The sequence below is a fragment of the Penicillium cataractarum genome, assembly GCF_028827025.1.
Source record: "Penicillium cataractarum strain IBT 29864 chromosome Unknown utg000001l, whole genome shotgun sequence".
NCBI lineage: Eukaryota > Fungi > Ascomycota > Eurotiomycetes > Eurotiales > Aspergillaceae > Penicillium > Penicillium cataractarum.
The window spans coordinates 5,518,919-5,538,340 of NW_026622737.1; the positions used below are offsets into that span (position 1 = coordinate 5,518,919).

General features: G+C 51.6%; 7 protein-coding genes across 7 annotated transcripts; 4 read left to right on the top strand and 3 right to left on the bottom strand.

Annotated features, from left to right (window-relative positions):
• Positions 1–559: 559 nt before the first annotated feature.
• Positions 560–2,387, top strand: N7496_001965 (FAD-dependent oxidoreductase; the record flags this gene model as incomplete). Its single annotated transcript, XM_056694896.1, has 3 exons — positions 560–1,336; positions 1,405–2,197; positions 2,257–2,387. 3 exons carry the CDS (start codon positions 560–562, stop codon positions 2,385–2,387), a joined length of 1,701 nt encoding a protein of 566 aa, XP_056561625.1.
• Positions 2,388–2,572: 185 nt separating this feature from the next.
• Positions 2,573–3,393, bottom strand: N7496_001966 (putative nucleoside-diphosphate-sugar epimerases; the record flags this gene model as incomplete). The annotated part of the gene is made up of 2 exons (XM_056694897.1): positions 2,573–3,074; positions 3,137–3,393. The coding sequence occupies 2 exons, from the start codon at positions 3,391–3,393 to the stop codon at positions 2,573–2,575; spliced, it is 759 nt and encodes a 252-aa protein (XP_056561626.1).
• A 1,366-nt stretch (positions 3,394–4,759) lies between these two features.
• N7496_001967 (FAM207/SLX9 family protein) lies at positions 4,760–5,257 on the bottom strand (the record flags this gene model as incomplete). Its single annotated transcript, XM_056694898.1, has 1 exon — positions 4,760–5,257. One exon carries the CDS (start codon positions 5,255–5,257, stop codon positions 4,760–4,762), a length of 498 nt encoding a protein of 165 aa, XP_056561627.1.
• A 654-nt stretch (positions 5,258–5,911) lies between these two features.
• Positions 5,912–7,317, top strand: N7496_001968 (glycerol-3-phosphate dehydrogenase family protein; the record flags this gene model as incomplete). Its single annotated transcript, XM_056694899.1, has 3 exons — positions 5,912–5,973; positions 6,083–7,206; positions 7,262–7,317. 3 exons carry the CDS (start codon positions 5,912–5,914, stop codon positions 7,315–7,317), a joined length of 1,242 nt encoding a protein of 413 aa, XP_056561628.1.
• A 665-nt stretch (positions 7,318–7,982) lies between these two features.
• N7496_001969 (putative glycogen debranching enzyme Gdb1) lies at positions 7,983–12,583 on the top strand (the record flags this gene model as incomplete). Its single annotated transcript, XM_056694900.1, has 2 exons — positions 7,983–8,200; positions 8,266–12,583. 2 exons carry the CDS (start codon positions 7,983–7,985, stop codon positions 12,581–12,583), a joined length of 4,536 nt encoding a protein of 1,511 aa, XP_056561629.1.
• Positions 12,584–15,163: 2,580 nt separating this feature from the next.
• N7496_001970 (uncharacterized protein) lies at positions 15,164–17,530 on the top strand (the record flags this gene model as incomplete). The annotated part of the gene is made up of 1 exon (XM_056694901.1): positions 15,164–17,530. The coding sequence occupies one exon, from the start codon at positions 15,164–15,166 to the stop codon at positions 17,528–17,530; it is 2,367 nt and encodes a 788-aa protein (XP_056561630.1).
• Positions 17,531–17,995: 465 nt separating this feature from the next.
• Positions 17,996–19,308, bottom strand: N7496_001971 (3-deoxy-7-phosphoheptulonate synthase; the record flags this gene model as incomplete). Its single annotated transcript, XM_056694902.1, has 5 exons — positions 17,996–18,150; positions 18,213–18,684; positions 18,747–19,117; positions 19,179–19,233; positions 19,303–19,308. 5 exons carry the CDS (start codon positions 19,306–19,308, stop codon positions 17,996–17,998), a joined length of 1,059 nt encoding a protein of 352 aa, XP_056561631.1.
• Between the last annotated feature and the right edge of the window lie 114 nt (positions 19,309–19,422).

Below are 19,422 nucleotides of genomic sequence, written 5' to 3' on the forward strand. Positions count from 1 at the left end.
ATGAAATTCTACATTTTTCCCTCTATTTATCAGGCATTGATTAGATTAGCTGATCTTGCTGACTACTTATTGACCAATGTGCGAAGGAATATGCGTGGTAAAATGAGGGCTGTACTTTTGCCCAACCCGGTTCCTCTAGATCTTAGCAGAGTTGCATTGTCGTAATCCCTAAACAAGCCACAATCCTCGAGGGATTCGCCGGCTCCATACTTTGAAAAGAATTACCTGGTATTGCCTGAAATCTCTCGCTCGATAATTCCTGTTTGTTCAATGCGAGCTATTTTCATTTCCAAATTGGGTCAATCTCGCGAGATCCACCGTGATGTCAACCAACCGGGCCAATACGAGGGAGATCTGCACGCTAAGCCATGCTCAACTTAATCCAATGGTTCACCACCCGATCGAGTAATTTTCGTATTCGCAGCAGACAGGATTATTCTGCGCTGCCTGACCAGGGGATGGAGGGTGCTGAAAGACGATTATATATAGAGCGAGGGTGCTCGCTCTGGAGGGTAATATTCGCACTAGTACACCTAGCTGTGTATGGGAGAAATCCATCATGATTAGCACACTTTTGCTTCCTCTTCTTGCAACTGCGGCCATTGGGGCACCGCAGTCTTCCAATTGTCGATGTCGCCCCAGTGATAGCTGCTGGCCGTCTACAAAGCAGTGGTCAGCATTGAACAAGACCATCAACGGGAACCTGGTGGCAGTCCGCCCTGTTGCCTCGGTCTGTCACCAGCCCGAGTACAATGCAGATGCATGCAAGACCGTTACCAATCTCTGGTCCGACTCTGTCTGGCGTTCTTCTCAACCAGGTGCTGGTCAATGGGAGAACTGGGAAGCTTGGCCAGAGCGTAACCAGTCGTGCTACGTCGACTCTCCCCAAGATACCGCCTGTCAGCAAGGCCGGATCTCGTTATACTCCGCCGAAGTTCAAAGTGCATCCGACATTCAACGTGCTGTTCGATTCGCCAGTACCCATAACCTTCGACTGGTCATTAAAAATACTGGGCACGACTTTTTGGGACGATCAACGGCTCCGGAATCGCTGCAGATCCTCACGCATACAATGAAGGATATCAAGATTTCGGATAATTTTGTTCCTAAGGGTTCGTCCAAGAGTGCAGGTCCTGCGATCACGATTGGTGCCGGTGTACAGCTTCCGGAGATGTATAAAGCTGTAGCTCAACATAACCGGACGGTTATCGGAGGTTCCGCGCACACCGTGGGTGCTGCTGGAGGGTATGTTCAGGGCGGTGGTCACTCACCATTCGGCCATTGGAAGGGCCTGGCATCGGACAATGCACTGGAATTTGAGGTGGTGACGGCCGACGTAAGTAATTTTCATGATGACTTTTTCGAATCTCCGTATTTGTGACGTTCCAATTAATGTTTCCCTAGGGCTCACTTGTCACTGCAAACTCATACCAAAACAAAGACCTCTTCTGGGCTCTCAGAGGAGGCGGTGGTGGAACTTTCGGCGTGGTCACCAGCGTCACCATGCGTACATTTGAAGAAGTGCCAGTCGTTGCGTATAACTTCAACATAACTACTGCTGGCGGCGACCCTCGCTTCTGGGACGCATTCGCCGAATGGCACGCCGCACTCCCATCAATCAATGATGGCGGTGGCTCCGGGTATTATTTCGGTCTCCCGAATTACCCTATCGCTGCGAGCGTCAGCGTATCGACCATGATAACCCTGATGCTGTTCCCTGAAAAGACGGACGTCGCCGAAGTCGACAAGCTATACCAGCCGCTAGCTGCGAAGCTCCAGCAGATTGGTGGAGTTCAGACCGTGAATGCGTCTATTCCCTTCCCAACAATGAATTCGACCATCTTTACTATGCTCATTGGTGGTGAATCTGATAGCACCGGTGGCATATCAATGCTGGCGTCTCGTCTATATTCTAAAAATCTCATGACATCTCAGGATGGCCCCGGGCGTCTGGCCAATGCCTTCAAGAGCATCAAGTGGAATCCTTACGCCGAGTTTATCGGCCATGTGGTTGCCGGTGGAGCCGTTGCGGCTAATGCTGACAAGGTTGACAGTGCTGTTAACCCAGCCTGGCGAAAGACCATCTCGCATCTGCTCTTCTCCCGATCATGGGCGACTACTGCCACGCTGGCAGAGCAGACGGCTGTCATCAAGAACATGACTGATGTGGAGATTCCCATTCTACGGTCGGTCGAGGGTGAGGATCAGATGGGCGCGTACCTGAACGAAGCCAATGGGTACGAACCTGGCTTCCAGGCTTCGTTCTGGGGGCCAATTATCCTCGTCTGTACAGCATCAAGCAGAAGTGGGATCCTAAAGGGCTCTTCATTTCTCGTAAAGGTGTTGGTAGTGAAGACTGGGATGATGCAGGCTTGTGTCGTACTTAGCACAGGAATGATGCAGTTGTTAGATTGGTTCCATAAAGTGGGATATACGAGTTGAGGTTTTGATCTGGGCAAGCCAACAGCGAATTTTTGTTTGAATTATGTTATGTATTTAGAATTCTCGTCAATGATTAGTATGTTGTTTGATGATATTTAAATATGCCCCCAACGCCGGTGCCAAACCCATACTAGTTCAATCCCATTATCCGCTGGAAGCCCACGTTGTTCACCAGCACGCTACTTCCATGCATCTCCACACCCTCGCCCTTCAACTTTCCATCGAACGCGCCGACTGGCAACCCCGCCAAGAATTCTCCCAGAGGCTGAGTCGGGCTATGCATGCCCTTGAAAAGACCTCGGAGGACGGGGCCAAAGGCACTCTCTCCCAGGCGCCTGGTGATTGATACCTGTGGGATCCATGGATGAATGGCCTGGTGGTCCTTCGGGTCGACAAATGCAGGGCGCACGATCATGGCTCGGAAATTGGGATTCTTGGACTCCATCTCCATCAGGGCGGTCTCCGTTTCGCCCTTGACGCGTCCAAATAAAGGTGTGAATCGACCAGGCTCGTTGGTAGCGCCCTCGCCGGACACGAAGACAAACTTGAAGTTGTCCGACTCCTCTGATTTGAGCTGCTCGAAGGCCTGTGCTGCTTCGAGGGTCATGGTCTTGGTGATGTGAATATACTCCCTGATGATAAACTTGTTAATTTAAATGATCTCGTAGGGGGTTTCGAAGGAAGAAACGCATACTCCTTTGAAACGGCAGTCTGACTGATTCCCAGTGCCCACACGCAGCCCTGAGCACCTCGTAGTTGCTCCTTCAATGCACTGTCGTAATTTTTGAAATCATGGAGAATCACTTGAATGCGATCATCCTTGTTGCCCTCGAGCATGGGTACTGGACGACGGCTGATAATGGAAATTTTGGAGATATCTGGTCTGGCTCGGAGTGCGACGAGGGCTGCAGAGCCAACAAGACCCGTCGCGCCGGTTAGGATGATATGCATTGTGGAGTTTGGAGATGAGATATTTAACGTTGATGATATCAAGACTATAGAGAGGCAATGGGGGACATTCTCGCTATTTATAATTCCCCTCTTTCCTTCAGGCGCAAGTGATGCCCCGAGCTTACTACTGGTGATACTGGTCTGTTGCAGCCGCAGCTGGGCATGCTGACAGCAGTCTAACCGGAAAGAGACACGCAACAATAATCGGGACCGGGAATATGATTTCTGCCCGGTTCAACACGCCGAAGCCACTGGTTATCACCGCTAAAACCGAGACATACGGATCGGACATACTCAGGTGTTGGGACATTGAGGCTTAAAGCGATCGGGTCCGAGTTTGGCAATTTGAGTTATCGTCGTCCCCATATCAGAGCTAGATATTGGTTAAAACTCTTGGGGTAGATGGTTTCTCTCTTCATGGAGGAAAAAAGAATCTCCTCTCCCGTGAATCGAACCACCGACCTCCAGCTCCCTATATACTTCGTGGCGATGCTCCATCACCATCCCACGATGCCGAAGTCCATACTTTTGAGGCTGGCCCGGGACCACCACCAATCAATGGTATACGTCGAGACCCCTACGAATACTATATTTTTAAGTAAAAGGATTGAAATATAATATTAGAGGAATTATACTACAGAAATATTATATTAGTTAAAAAAAATCAAAAAAAAGAAGAAATCGTCGGTGAGCGAGGGGGATTAGCTCGCTCGCCCACTCTCCCCCTTAGGGTGTGCCCGGTCATCCGTGGAGTCATGCTCGACATCGCATACCAGTCAACCATATTTTCCCCTCAATTTTTCCTTCACAGGGGCACACCCTTGGCCAACCAGGTGGCGACCAACCTGGCTGACCAACTCGGCCATATGAGGGGGGGAGATTACCTGGAAGACCTGGAAGTTGGTAATAACCCTTGTTTACAGTAATTCTACATAGTGAACAGCTCACAAGACAGTTTTCTATCCCTACAAATTTTTCTAAGAAGACAGCAGGGTTATGAATATGCTCGCTGTAATTGATGAGTTGCGGCCTTTTGATTTGACTATAGACAGATATTTGTATGTGCTCGACTGAGTATCCCTCAGGAGCTACCACGCGCTGGAAAATGGTATATGGGATCCGTCCTCCATGTCGCCGGCATTGGTACCAACATTGTGCCAACAGTACCAAGACCGCTGGGAATACGCATCCAGTCTAATTTCCTGGATCCTCCCATTCGTAGCTTGCCACTGCCACAGAGCTTCAATGTAAGCCCGTGGGCAGCCGTAGATGGTTTTGTTTTGGGTTCGTGGGTATCATATGAATATGCAATAGACGTGTATGCATAGTTTTCGATTTCGGTTTCGGTTTCGGGGTCGTCGAATCTTCATTGGTTGGTCTTGAAAACAGGCTGCTGTTCCATCGTCTGGGAGATGAAATTGCGCAGCGCAGACCAGCGATTGGCAGTCGAATGAGCCTCGGGCGTGCCCTCGCTAGCAGTTCCAGTAGCAGCAGCAGGAGCAGGCTGCATGCTCGCCATCTGCGCCATGTTCTTCGCGAATCGGTCCCGTTCCACCTTCTCTAGCTTTTCGCGACGCTTCAAAGCTCCGGGCTTGTGGCGGAGTGTCTTCTGCTTGATGATGTTCACTTGACTGGCAGCATCGTGGGAGTTATCGGCGGCCTCCGGTAGAGCATCGGCGAGGGATTCGAGGTTGGCGACCAATTTTTTCGAGGGGCGACGCTTCTTCGGTGTCTTGGAGCTTTTCGCGATCTTCGACATTAGAGTCGCATGCTTGATCTGCCGCTTGTCTTTCTTGCTGGTACGGAACTCATCCCCAAAAGGGGTAGCCTTGACAGGGCCAGTCCTCCCGGACTTTGTCTTCATGATGTAGATCTGGTGGAGTATTGAAGAGAATCGCAACGAGAAAAAACCGGTGCGTGGAGTAGTCGTATCGCAAAAAGCAGGCGGTCGAGCATGTGAAGAAGAGCCAGCAAATTTGTCGTCCACCAACGGCCCCACATGACCAGAACTCCAATGGCCCTTGTCCCCGTTGGGCTCACCCAACGATCCCAATCGAAGCAAAGAAAAAGTCAACCATCTTGGACCACTCAAAAGACTCCAATCAATTTTAACACGAGAATGCGTCGCCGCCCTGTGACGTGACCCCCCGACTTTCTGTGCAGATCCACATTCCCCCCCCTCCTCGGGTGTCCTCCATCCCCCGTGAAAAGACTGGCTCGCCCCCGACTCTGACATCAGAACAACGCTGTATACACACCGAAACACCTACAGCCCACACTGAGATTATTGGGACCTTAGCAGTGCATGTCCTTGCCGAAGCGCCTTACTAGTCGGATCTACTTTCCTGGCCAATCTCTTCCGGGCCTTTTGCCTCGGTCGCCTCTAGCCACTCGGACCCAGACCCCAAGCTATCACCCCCGGTCGCCCCCGTCGGCATCCCTAGCGCTCTTTAAATCCGCTGCCCTCCCCGGTCAACCTGCCGTGTGCAGATCATTTTCCTCGGTCTCACTTTCGAAAATGGGATCTCTCGGCCCGTATCAGCGCAAGCTCAAGGTGGCAGTAGTCGGTTCCGGCAACTGGTAAGTGGTCTCGTGGGCAACGGCTGTGCCGTTGCCTTGCATCACTGTTCTCCTTTCAAGTCGGTACGAGCGATAAACTGACATGGGAAATGTTTTCCTAACTTAACAGGGGTACCGCCATTGCCAAGATTGTCGCCGAAAATGCAGCTGCCAACACCGATATCTTCGAGGAGAAGGTGGAAATGTGGGTATTTGAAGAGAATGTCGAGATCGCAAAGGACTCGCCGCACTACGATCCCGCTCTCGAGGGCCCTCAGAAGTTGACCGATGTGATTAACCGCACCCATGAGAACGTCAAGTACCTTCCAGGAATCCGCCTGCCAGCCAACCTGCACGCCAATCCCTCGATCGAAGACGCCGTCAAGGACAGCACGCTCCTTATCTTCAACCTCCCCCACCAGTTTATCCTCAAGACCTGCGAGCAGATCAAGGGCAAGATCTTGCCCTACGCTCGCGGTATCTCGTGCATCAAGGGTGTTGATGTCAACGAGGAGGGTATCAGCCTCTTCTCCGAGACAATTGGAAAGACCCTGGGCATTTATTGCGGTGCTCTCTCCGGTGCCAATATTGCCAACGAGGTCGCTCAGGAGAAGTGGTCAGAGACCTCCATCGCGTACGACCCGCCGCACATGGACTCCAAGGCCCCCACACCCCAGCGCTCTCCGACCTCCTCCCAGGTCGACCTCGTGCAGTTCCAGCACCGTGACACATCGGGTGAGATCTCGAAGGTGAAGTTGCAGGCTCTGCCGTCCGATTACCCTCCCATCAACCATGATGCACTCAAGAGACTCTTCCACCGCCCGTACTTCCACGTCCGGGTGGTGAACGACGTCGCCGGTGTGTCCATTAGCGGTGCGTTGAAGAACGTCGTTGCGCTGGCCGCTGGTTGGGTGGACGGTATGGGCTGGGGTGACAACGCCAAGGCTGCCGTGATGCGCGTGGGTCTGATGGAGATGGTTCGCTTCGGAGATAAGTTCTTCGGCGCGACCATTGACCAGCGCACTTTCACCGAGGAGAGTGCCGGTGTGGCCGATCTGATCACCAGCTGCAGCGGTGGCCGTAACTACCGTTCTGCCAAGCACAGCGTCGAGCGCAACCTGCCCATTGAGGAGATCGAGAAGACCGAGCTCAATGGACAAAAGCTTCAAGGTACCTTGACTGCTGTCGAGGTCAACAGCTTCCTGAAGAAGCAGGGCATGGAGGATCAGTTCCCTCTGTTCACTGCCGTATATCGTACGTTCTTTTCTACTGTCCGGTCGACATTGAATATATACTAACTCATTCATAGGCATCCTCCAGGGCACTATGCAAGTCGCGGAAATTCCTTCCTATATCGAGCGGTAATTTTATTATTCCGGTCTTCTTTTTCCTTCGTGTCTGTGGTGTTAATTTACCGGCTGCATTTCCCTTATAGCCCCCCAGTTTCTCGTACCCCGACTTCTACTTCCAATGTTGCTTCTCAAGGCGAGGATTGCGATGGCGCCCGGTATGCAAATGCGCGACTTTGAGCTTGACCTATGATTTTCTGGATTGTTGGGATTTTGGCTTGTTGATAAATTTACGACTTGTACCTATTGCATTCTATACGAAATGGAACTTCCTGATAACAATTAATACTGACAAATCTTGGAACTGATTTTTGGGCACTATCTTTTAATTCAATTGAGTTTTTATTCGATCGGTTCGATCCAGGGCCAGTCCAATTGCTGTCAAACCCTGCTTTTGGTGCCGTTGGCGGTCCAGACTCGGCGCTAAAAGTAACCTGCCAAGGCGCCCATAACGCCCGGATACATGATGTCACCGGCTCACACAGCTTGGAGGGGAGCTCTGTCCTCCGCATTTCCGTTTTTCTCTTCTCAACAACTCACTTACGGCCACATCTCAGGCCATTCGCTCGCTGAGAAACCTCCAGCAGCTTCGCTGGGTTAAGCAGTTCTCGGTTGTTCGAGATTCTTGCGGCCGGCTGTCATTCCCCGCAACCTACCCACCTTGTTCGCGCCCTGATCACCATGGGCCCCTCACGCCAGGTCTACCTGCTTCCATTGAAGGATGACGGCTCACCCGACGTGCCCGGTGGGTACATTTACCTTCCACCTCCTGGCGACGAGGGATACGTGCTGCGATTCATCATCGAGGGTACCAGCTCCATCTGTCGACAGGGTAGTCTGTGGGTGAACATCCCCGAGGAGGGCAAAGCGTTTGAGCGCCATTCGTTCCGAGAATTCAGGTAAAATTGCTCCTATTCCGTGGAGTCTACGAGGTTATCAAGGAACCGCCGCTGAACTATAGTAGATTAAACCCCGATTTCAATCGCAATATCCAGATCGATATCCCCGTTTCTAATGCGGGCGCTTTCGCGTACTACACCACCTTCTCCCCGCTACCGGAGTTTTCAGTAGACCCTGTGCCCACACCGGAGCCCACGCAGACTCCTATTCACTACATAGACGTTTCGCCCAAGTTGACCCTTCAGGGCAAACATCTGCCACTCAATGCGCTCTCGATTTTCTCCGTCATCTCCAAGTTCATGGGGGAGTACCCTGTGGACTGGGATAAGCATCTTCATGGCATTAGTCAACGGAACTATAACATGGTTCATTTTACCCCTCTCATGCAGCGCGGCGCCTCAAATTCCCCGTATAGTATCTTTGATCAACTTTCCTTTGACCCGGCTCTGTTCCCGAAGGGAGAAGAAGATATCGCATCACTCGTCTCGCGCATGGGGAAGGAGTACGGACTCCTGACTTTGACCGACGTTGTTTGGAACCATACCGCTCATAATAGCAAATGGCTGGAAGAACACCCCGAGGCAGGTTACAGTGTGGAAACTGCTCCCTGGCTCGAATCCGCCTTGGAATTGGATACCGCGCTGTTGAAGTTCGGCGAGGACCTCGAGAGTTTGGGTCTGCCAACGGAGTTCAAGACTACTGAAGATCTAGTGGCCGTGATGAACTCCATGCGGAAGAAAGTGGTTGATGGTATCCGGCTGTGGGAGTATTATGTGATCGATGTGAAAGCCGACACGGAGAAGATTCTCGATGCATGGACGAGCGGGAAGACGGACCCTGCAAGCATCCAACAAGTTGATCTGGTCAATTTCGGTGAACTGACGCTAAAGGAGCAAGCTCAACTTGTCCGCGAGCACGGCATACCCGCTTCAAAACAGGTCTACGGAAGATTTGGCCGTTCCGTAGATGCTGAGTTTGGTGCTGCGATCCTGACAGTGCTCCACGGTGACTACAATCAGGATGCCTCCGAAGCTGAGGCATCTTTGTCCAAAATCCTCGATGAAGTGAACCTGCCTCTTTACAAGGAATACGATACCGACGTTGCGGATATTATGGACCAACTCTTCAATCGCATCAAATACCTCCGCATTGACGACCACGGCCCGAAGATGGGGCCTGTCAGCAAAGATAGCCCTCTTATCGAGACATACTTCACTCGCCTTCCTCTTAATGAAGTAACGAAGAAGCACAGCCCCAAGGCGCTTGCTCTGGTCAACAATGGCTGGATTTGGAACGCTGATGCAATGCGCGACAATGCTGGACCCGATTCCAAAGCTTACCTACGCCGCGAGGTGATTGTATGGGGTGATTGCGTGAAGCTTCGATATGGAAACTCCCCCGAGGACAACCCATTCCTGTGGGACTTTATGACCAAATACACTCAACTCATGGCCAAGTACTTCAACGGTTTCCGGATCGACAACTGCCACTCAACTCCATTGGTTGTTGCAGAGTACCTGTTGGACAAGGCGCGCAAAGTTCGGCCCGACTTGACCGTCTTTGCGGAGCTGTTCACTGGATCCGAAGAGGCCGATTATGTCTTCGTCAAGCGCCTAGGTATTAACGCTCTGATTCGAGAGGCCATGCAGGCTTGGAGCACGGCGGAGCTGAGTCGACTCGTTCACCGTCATGGTGGACGTCCCATCGGTAGCTTCGACGTGGGCCTGCCCTCCGCTGGTAGCAGCCACGCCATTGCATCTGCTCAAAATGGGGTGGGTGCTGAAGAAATCACTCATATTCGACCTTCCCCAGTTCCAGCATTGTTCATGGACTGTACTCATGACAACGAAGTTCCCGCCCAGAAGCGTGATGCTAGGGATACCCTCCCCAACGCCGCTCTCGTCGCGATGTGTGCCTCCGCCACTGGTAGTGTGATGGGCTACGACGAAATCTATCCCAAGCTCATCGATCTGGTTCATGAGAAGCGACAGTATACTTCTCCATTCTCAGGTACCCACAAGCTGGAGGTTGGTGCCGGAGAGGGCGGTATCGGTGGCGTGAAGCGCCTGCTCAATGAGCTTCATACTATGATGGGTGTTGAGGGTTATGACGAAACTCACATCCACCACGACGGCGAATATATCACCGTTCATCGAGTCCACCCCAAGACACGGAAGGGAATCTTCCTCATCGCCCACACCGCGTTCCCCGGTAACGAAAGCGGCGCAATCCTGGCTCCGACTCATATTGCGGGCACCCAGGCCAAGCACATTGGATCTTGGGTTCTGGAAGTTGATGCCGGATATGAGACCAAGGCTAAGATTTCAGGGGACGATAAGTTCCTCAAGGGTCTGCCAAGCAAGACACGCGATATCGATGCGACCAAGATTGGAAGCAATGGCAAGGATGTGACCATTTCCGTTCTAGATACCCTGGTACCTGGTTCTATTGCACTGTTTGAAACCTGGATCCCCGGCGCAGAACATGCCAGCGGTCTGGATAATTTCCTTTCCAGTGGTGCTGATGAGGCATTCTCAGGCCTCAGCTTAGTTGACTTGAACTTCGCACTGTACCGCTGCGACGCCGAGGAGAGAGACTCTAGCAACGGCGAGGACGGAGTTTACGATATCCCCAAACGTGGTCCACTAGTCTACGCCGGTCTACAAGGCTGGTGGAGTGTGCTTGAGAATATAATCAAGTACAACCAGTTGGGTCACCCACTCTGCGACCATCTTCGCGAGGGTCAATGGGCCTTGGACTATGTGGTTGGGCGGATGGAGAAGGTTGCCTCCAAAGAAGGTCATTCCGCACTTCAAAAGCCAGCGGCATGGCTTCGCGAGAAGTTCGACGCGGTTCGGGTTGTGCCTAACTTCTTGCTGCCGCGATACTTTGCTATCATTGTGCAAGTTGCCTATAATGCCGCATGGAAGGCCGGTATTCACCAATTCAGCGACAACGTGCGTCATGGCCAGGAATTCATTCATCAACTGGCTATGGTCAGCGTTCAGCAGACTGGCTATGTCCACTCGGCCTCTCTGTGGCCTACCAAGAAAGTGCCTAGTCTAGCAGCTGGGTTGCCCCATTTCGCCGTCGACTGGGCAAGATGTTGGGGCCGCGATGTATTCATCTCCATTCGTGGCTTGTTCCTCTGCACTGGTCGCTTCGATGATGCCAAGGAGCATATTCTTGCTTTTGCAAGCGTGCTCAAGCATGGTATGATTCCTAACCTTCTGAGCAGTGGCAAGTTGCCTCGGTACAACTCGCGTGATTCGGTCTGGTTTTTCCTGCAGGCCATTCAGGATTATACCAAAATGGTTCCCAATGGTAGCAGTCTATTGCAGGAGAAGGTGCCTCGCCGATTCTTGCCTTATGACGATACATGGTTCCCCTTTGATGATCCTCGGGCTTACTCCCAGTCTCCCACCGTTCTGGAGGTTATCCAAGAAGTATTCCAGAGACATGCTCACGGCATGTCGTTCCGGGAATACAATGCGGGGCCTGACCTTGATGTTCAAATGAAGCCAGAGGGTTTCCAGATTGACATTAAAGTCGATTGGGAGACTGGTATCATCTTTGGCGGGAGCCAGAACAACTGTGGCACGTGGCAGGATAAGATGGGTGAAAGCGAGAAAGCAGGCAGTAAGGGTGTTCCTGGAACACCCCGTGACGGAGCCGCAATTGAAATCACTGGTCTCCTCTACAGTGCTCTTGCATGGGTAGCCAAGCTGAACGAATCCAACCAATATCCTCATTCGGGAGTTGACATTGGCGACGGCAAATCAATCACTTTCAAAGAATGGTCGGAGAAGATCAAGGCCAACTTTGAGCGTAGTTATTACGTTCCCGTCGACCCTAAGGATGATGCCCAGTATGATGTCGATGCCAACGTGGTAAACCGTCGTGGTATCTACAAGGATCTGTACAAGTCTGGCAAGCCGTTCGAGGATTACCAGCTTCGTGGTAACTACCCCATCGCCATGTCTGTTGCACCAGAGCTTTTCACACCCGAAAAGGCGCTCCTGGCCCTCTCCATCGGTGACTCTGCCATCCTGGGACCCGTCGGTGTTGCTACCCTGGACCCATCCGACCTCAACTACCGCCCGTACTACAACAACTCAGAGGACTCCACAGACTTTGCAACCTCCAAGGGTCGAAACTATCACCAAGGTCCCGAATGGGTCTGGCAGCGGGGATACTTCCTCCGCGCTCTCCTCCACTTTGACCTCCTGCGACGCAAGACAGCCGAGGGGCGAACTGAGTCCTTCCAGCAGATCACCCGACGACTTGATGGGTGCAAGAAAGCTTTGCGAGAGAGTCCGTGGAAGGGACTGACCGAGTTAACAAACAAGAATGGAGAGCATTGTGCAGATTCGGTATGTTGATCTATCACTTTTCGCATTTGAGAATAAGTTTTACTAATATGTTGGGTTGGTTAGTCGCCTACTCAATCGTGGTCCGCAGGTTGCCTGCTGGATCTTTATTATGATGCCGCCAATCTTTCTTAATGTGGTGCGGTGAGAGGGGTTGTACAGGAACTTAGCATAAGAAAGCGTCTGATTTTCCTATACCATTTTCCTTTGTTGATTTTGATAGCATCCGCATGCATAATATACTGTGATTTTATGATTTTCAATGTAATCCATCACCATATCATATGTTATCGATATTCTTGATGAGTACCTCAAACCCGGGGCCATACTTGCCTCCGACTTGACTCAGATCCAGGCTTTATTTGCCTATTCTGCAATCTAGACCATCACCCTCCACGTGCCAGATGCCAGATGCCAGACGCTAGGCAGTCACAAAAACTTATATTTGGCCCCTCAAATTGGCCACATTCCTGGTGTTTCAGCTGCCATCGAGCCCAACGTGGCAGTATTCAATTTCAAGGTAAGATGAATGATGATCTTGTGATTGCTCCCATATGGAGTAACAACTAGCGACTAGTAAGTTACCGAAGAACGTATAGTAAGCATCAAGAGATTTCCTTGGCGAGAAGTATACAGATTACCGCATGGAGTCGCATGCGGTACTGGTCTATCTGTATGAGGTTATTCAGAAATAACCCTTTCGGATTTTCAAACCCTACTTTGGAACCCCGAGTTCACTTCACAGTTTAAGCACATTCTTTTTTGTCTCTTTTCTTCTTTTGTTGAAGTTGAAGTTGACTTGTTGATAGTGCAAATCATTGCGATACCCCTACTCTGGAGCACGTGATACGTAGCTATTTCATGTGAGAGAGTATATTCGACTGGTTATCCACCGAGAGAACTATAAAGCAACTATTCTGATAAACAATCTTGTTTACAGTAAATAGCCTAGTACTGTATGGCCTTCGTAAAGTGATGAGGTTAACTTGTCACGTGGTAAAGTCCACTATACCACGATCAAGACAGGCTCACTTCGGCTCCTCAACCATGGTGATCAGCCGAACATGCCAAGCGCCTCGCTGTATGCTTCTGGAAAAATGTCAAGAAATTCCAGCAATGACCTCTGATCATCTTGTCAACTTTCCAGGCCCACATGGCAGGTGCATGGAGACGGTGATCCCCGCGCATTCTCCGGCCTTGCAGCCTCTAGGTGACCAGTGACCTTGCACGCAGCACAACAAAACATACAACAGTCCTCAATTCCTCCTGGTCAGTCAGGCTTGACAGTTTGTTATGATTCAAGAGAATCACCATTGATGGGTTACTTTTTGAAACAGATGTGCCAGGAGTCTCCCCTTGATGTGTCTCATTTGGTGGAACCCCCTTTCTCATCCAACAAACCACTCAGCTGCATCCGGTCAATCGGGGGGCCACATTCTTCACGCGGCGGTTTCACCCCCAAATCTCTCGATGGAATGCGCATGAACCACCAAGGGCCACCACCGGACCACTCTCAATGCGATAGTCGCATTTTCATCCTCGCCCAGACACCCGAGTCTGCTAGTGTGCGAGTCTGCCGGGGATGGCCTGAGCGTGGAAGAGTTAGTCCGTTGCCTTTCCATTCCACACGATCCATCATACTCCATTGAGAGTATCCTCCGGTACGCCGCCATGTTGTACGCCGTCCTTGTCGCTGACTCGCTGAACTCGCTGACTTGCCAAGCGCCCGCCGCCATGCTGAGCACCCGTGGAACCGGGTGAGTCTATCGCCGCGATAGCCTTTTCTCATGGCCAAAATTCTGGCTGGAACGCCGCTGACAGCTCCACCAATGCTTCGAAAATACCTTTCTCTGCCCCATCAAACGTGTTCCATGTCTCAGCAGACTCTCTGTCTACGTCAGGCCGCGATGGTGGTTGGATGGCGAATAAAAGTTTCGCCCCGAAGTATACAGTCCTGACTCGTCGGCCCTCTCATGCAGTAGTAGAAAACCCTTGCCTCGTCGCTCATTTTCCCATCCCCGGTTTCCAAACTATCAGATTTTGTCTTTCTTACTTGAACGGCTGGACCACCGCTTCCGCGCCTTGGAGTACCACTGTTTCTCTCCACTGCCAATACAACCTTGCACTTGCACTTGTACATTGTCACATACTTTGCGTCCTGGGCAGACCCAGACTACCAATTGTCAATTGTCGGATTCAAACCTCCATAGGCCTGATTTTACGGGTAACACTTCCCCCTCGCTTTTTATCCTATGGGATTATAGTCGACAGATCAGATTCTGTTGCTTGTTGCAGCGCAGTTGGCCGACCGATGCGCCGTTAAGCTCTCCCCGCCGCGCTTGTTGGATCTACATCGGCCAAGTGGAGCCCGTCCCAATCATTCCGTCGTTACTCTACAGACGCATTGGGCCTGGTAGACCACTTTTATCGACCTGTTTCTACCTCGATTGCTGGCAATCGGATTTTTTTCACGATCTGTTTGATTTGCCATTCGCAATTTGGACTACCTGCACATTGAGATCATCGTGGCAAAACGACTAGAGGCTCTGTCATACATGTCGAGCCACTGAATCCCTTCGGCATTTTGTCGACATGCCATCTTTGAGATCTCGCAATTACAGCCGTACCGGGCAGGTTCCCGATGTTGAAGCTGCTAAAATTCGACAAGTGCCAAACTTAGATACGGCAAATGTCGCTGCAAAACAAAACTCCCAGCCTGCGATTGAAAACTCAATATCTATCAGCGACCCCGAAGAACCTCTCACAGTATTCGCGCAACATGATTGCTCGAAGATTGCAGGTGGCTCAACGCCTCCGGCGGCCAACATCGCTCCCGCCGAAATTCTACTCCAAATTTATTCCATGTTAACCCCTCGGGACTTTGACAATGCCCGAAGAACATGCTCGCAATGGATGAGAGTCAGTCTCAACCGCAAACTACTAGAAGGAATGCTGAAACGGGCCGGATGGTGGGATGCCTACAAGCAAGATGCCGAGAAACAACGAGTTCTTCGTCGCCCTTCCAGGGAAGAAAGTGATGTTTGGAGAATGAGCAAGCGATTCGCAACTGAATGTCTGCTCTCAGGGCGAAAGGCTAATGTCGAAAAGTCTGGTTTCGTGAAATCAGAAATCGTCGACTTCTCCGGGCTGTCCAAGGGGACGGCCTCGAAGTCTCGGAGATGCCCTACCATTGGATTATCGAAGGCTGCTCAAAATGGAAGTTCGTATGCATCGTCAACTTTCAGCGTGAGCAGTTGCAGTAACTATGTTCTTGCAACCACTGGCTGCATGATCTATGTATTTCAGTTACGTGGAAGGAGGACAACCTCGGTGCTCTCAGCCGATCTGGCAGACACGAACCTGGAACCAATTTCCAGTATCGAATGCCCGTTTGAGGTTCTATCCGCGACTTTCGACACGAGCACGCCGCGCTTCGTGGTCGCAGCTTTGTTGCAAAATCGAGTTGGTATGGTCTGCGATATGGAAATACCCGATCACGCTTCGCATGCTGCTGGTCCAGCAACGACTACGAGGTCACCCAAATCCGAACCTCAGCAGAGCCCGCGTAGGATGTCGAGAACAAATTCCTCATCTCCACACTTCTATTACAATGTCTGCTCGGAGGATCATCCCCCACGAACAATTGCACTCTGCCCTGGCCATCGATGCGTGGCATTCGGATGCGCAGGAGGCATTGAAATCCACTGGGTCGACGAAACAACCCAGAAAGACCAACGCAGACACTTCCCCATGTCCCAACCCTCAGAAGTCCTCCATTTCCTACCCAGCACTCTAGAAAATCCCTCAGAACTACGCCTCATCTCATCCCTGACTGGTCCTGGAGTCCACGAGTGCGCATGCCGACAATCCCCCTACCCAGACCATCCCAAGAAATGCCAATTCCACCTCCTCACCAACGCCCACTCTCTCAGCCGTCGCAGCCCACCCAATACATCCTCCCTAAGCCTTGTCCGAGCTACACATTGCCACCATTATCGCGCCGTCCCCATCAATGACGGCTTCCACATAATCTTCGTGGAGCCACGCACCGGTCTGCTCTGCATTGGCTCCGACGCTCCAATCGGCGGCCCAACAAGTCTAACTCGAGCCTTCGTATGCGTCCCACCCTTCGGCGAAGATCCAACAGAAAGCATCAAAGAAGCCCCTGTCCCGACCGTCTTCACCGTCGGCTCAGATCTAAGCTGGGGTCTCCGCGTCGTCGCCGCATATCAAGATCGCATCGTCCTATACTCCATCCCACTGGACGTCTTCAACGTGATTCGCAAAGAACGCCAACGCCAAGGCGAGGGTGTAATGGGCGATAGCGATCTCGCGCGAGACTGGTTCGTCGATTCAGAGCGCTTCCGCAAACGTCGCGAGAGTCTGGTCCAGAATCAGAATGGGGATTGGGAGTTTCTGTTGAGTGTCAGTTATAGACCGACTGCGATGATGTGGCCGTTCAAGATCTACGGGAAGGAAATTGGTCGTGTGGATAATGTGGTTGAACTCGCGCTGCAGTCTTCAAACGGTGGTGCCCGGGTTTGGGCTTTCGGTGCCGCGGGTGAAGCGCACGTTTTCGATATTGATACCCTCACATCGACTGCCCGGACTATTGCGGAGTCGCCGTGCAAAGTGGTGGCCGTCGGTTCGGACGGGAGTTTGGAGAATGCTCGACTTGTTGATCGTGCTAAGCTGGGGACGTCCCCGTTGGAAGGGTCTCGAAAGCGCAAGTTTCCTGAGCTACGGGATGATTTTGTCGGTCGATATGGGACGACTCGATTCGTTCCGAGCATGACATTGGATGGTCTCGAGCCTACGAGTACCGTTGCCGCGGCGTTATCCGAAAAAGAGGATTCCTCAATCAGACGCCCGTCGTTCGCGGCTTGCATTGTCGATTTCAAAATTCCTGAATTGGGCCCTCGAGAAGGTCCGTGGAGAGATAGTGGGATCGGGATATGAGGATGATGGGGACTTTCATGTCTGCATTTCTCATGCTGGTCATGCATCCTGGTTTTGGTTGGATTACTTGCATATAATTGTTTGCCACTACGGTGGATTGGATATAAGAGTCATGTTTCTTTCTTGTCTTCATATAGTGAGCTCTCAAATAGACTTTCCATGTTCTGTCGAAGCTGAAAATTTTCCATGCGTAGTTCCGGTAGCTCTAATAGAAACGCCGAGTCCCATGCTACTTCTCCTTAATAGAGTATACAAACTTCCAAGTTTTATCATCGAATCTACCTAAGATTGTCAAGGCAAGTGTGAGAATAGATTTATATTCTGTCTCATTTAGAAATTATCCAAAAGCATCAAAACTTTTTCCTTGATTCGCATGGCACAATACGCTCGTGAAATGCCTCAATTGTGACATCCCGGTGTCATAAAAAGGCAGAAAAAAGACAAAAAGAACATAGCGACGCGGTTTTAGTTAGCGACGCTCAGTTTCTGTCTCCGGGCACGAACGGCTTGAGCCAATGTCTCCAACGTGGTCTCGGTGTCTTCCCAGTTGATGCAGGCATCCGTGATGCTGACACCGTACTTGAGGCCGGCCTTGCCCTCGGCAGGGACCTTTTGGTTGCCTGTAGTGAAGCGGGTTAATAAGTTGCAGAAAACACCAATCCAATTTCTGGTAGGAACTCACCCTCGTTAATGTTGCTCTCGATCATGACACCCATGATGGCGGTTTCACCGGCGGCGATCTGCTCGCTGAGAACAGCGGCAACCTTGGGCTGGTTCTTGTGGTTCTTCTCAGAGTTGCCGTGGCTGCAGTCCACCATCAAACGGGGGGTCATGCCCTTGGCCTCCAGCTTAGCCTTGGCATCCTTGATGCTGGCAGCATCGTAGTTGGGACCCTTCTTGCCGCCACGCAGGATGACGAAGCAGTCAGGGTTGCCGACAGTGCCGACGATAGAGGCAACACCGGGCTTAGTGACGGACAGGAAGTGGTGGGGGTGGCGGACGGCGCCAATAGCATCAACGGCGACATCGAGCGAGCCGTCGGTACCGTTCTTGAAACCGACGGGGAAGGATAGACCGGAGGCCAGCTCACGGTGAACTTGGGACTCGGTGGTGCGAGCACCGACCGCGCCGATGGAAAGACAATCAGAGAAGAACTGGGGGAAATAGTATCGAGCATCTCGCTGGCAATGGGCATGCCCTTGTTGGTCAGGTCGACGAAGAGCTGGCGGGAAACGCGCAGACCCTTGTTGATCTGGAAGCTGTTGTCGATATCGGGGTCGTTGATCAGGCCCTTCCAGCCGACTGTGGTGCGAGGCTTCTCAAGGTAGGAGCGCATGACAATGAGCAGGTCATCGGCGTATTTCTCCTTCATCTTCATCAACCGGTCGCAGTATTCCAAGGCCATGTCGGGGTCGTGGATGGAGCAGGGTCCAATGACCACCATGAGACGCTGCCTCTCGGCATCGGTGCCGTGCACAATGGCCACGGCCTCGTCACGGCCCTTGAGGACGGTTTCCCGTGACTTGTCGGTCAATGCGAACTCATGTTGAAGGAGGTTAGGTGGGGTGAGGGGGTTGTAGCCGCGAACTATATCGAGTGTGAGCTAGGGAGGGGCCATTGGGGAGGAAGGAATTGAGAAATAGCATACTCCTTGAGTCTTCGAGATGGCTGGTATTTCCCACATTGGGATTTTCAATGAAGAACTAACGATTGGTTAGGATCAATGGTGCCACGACGGACTTTGCGGGTTACACATGAGGGGTGGAACTTACCGACATGGCGGGGTAAAGAGAGAGGGATGGAGAGTGCGCGCAATTGGGCTAGAAGAGGGACAAGGAAGGGGATATAGGGGTAAGAGATGGTCAATTGAGTATATTTCAGAGGTATTCAAA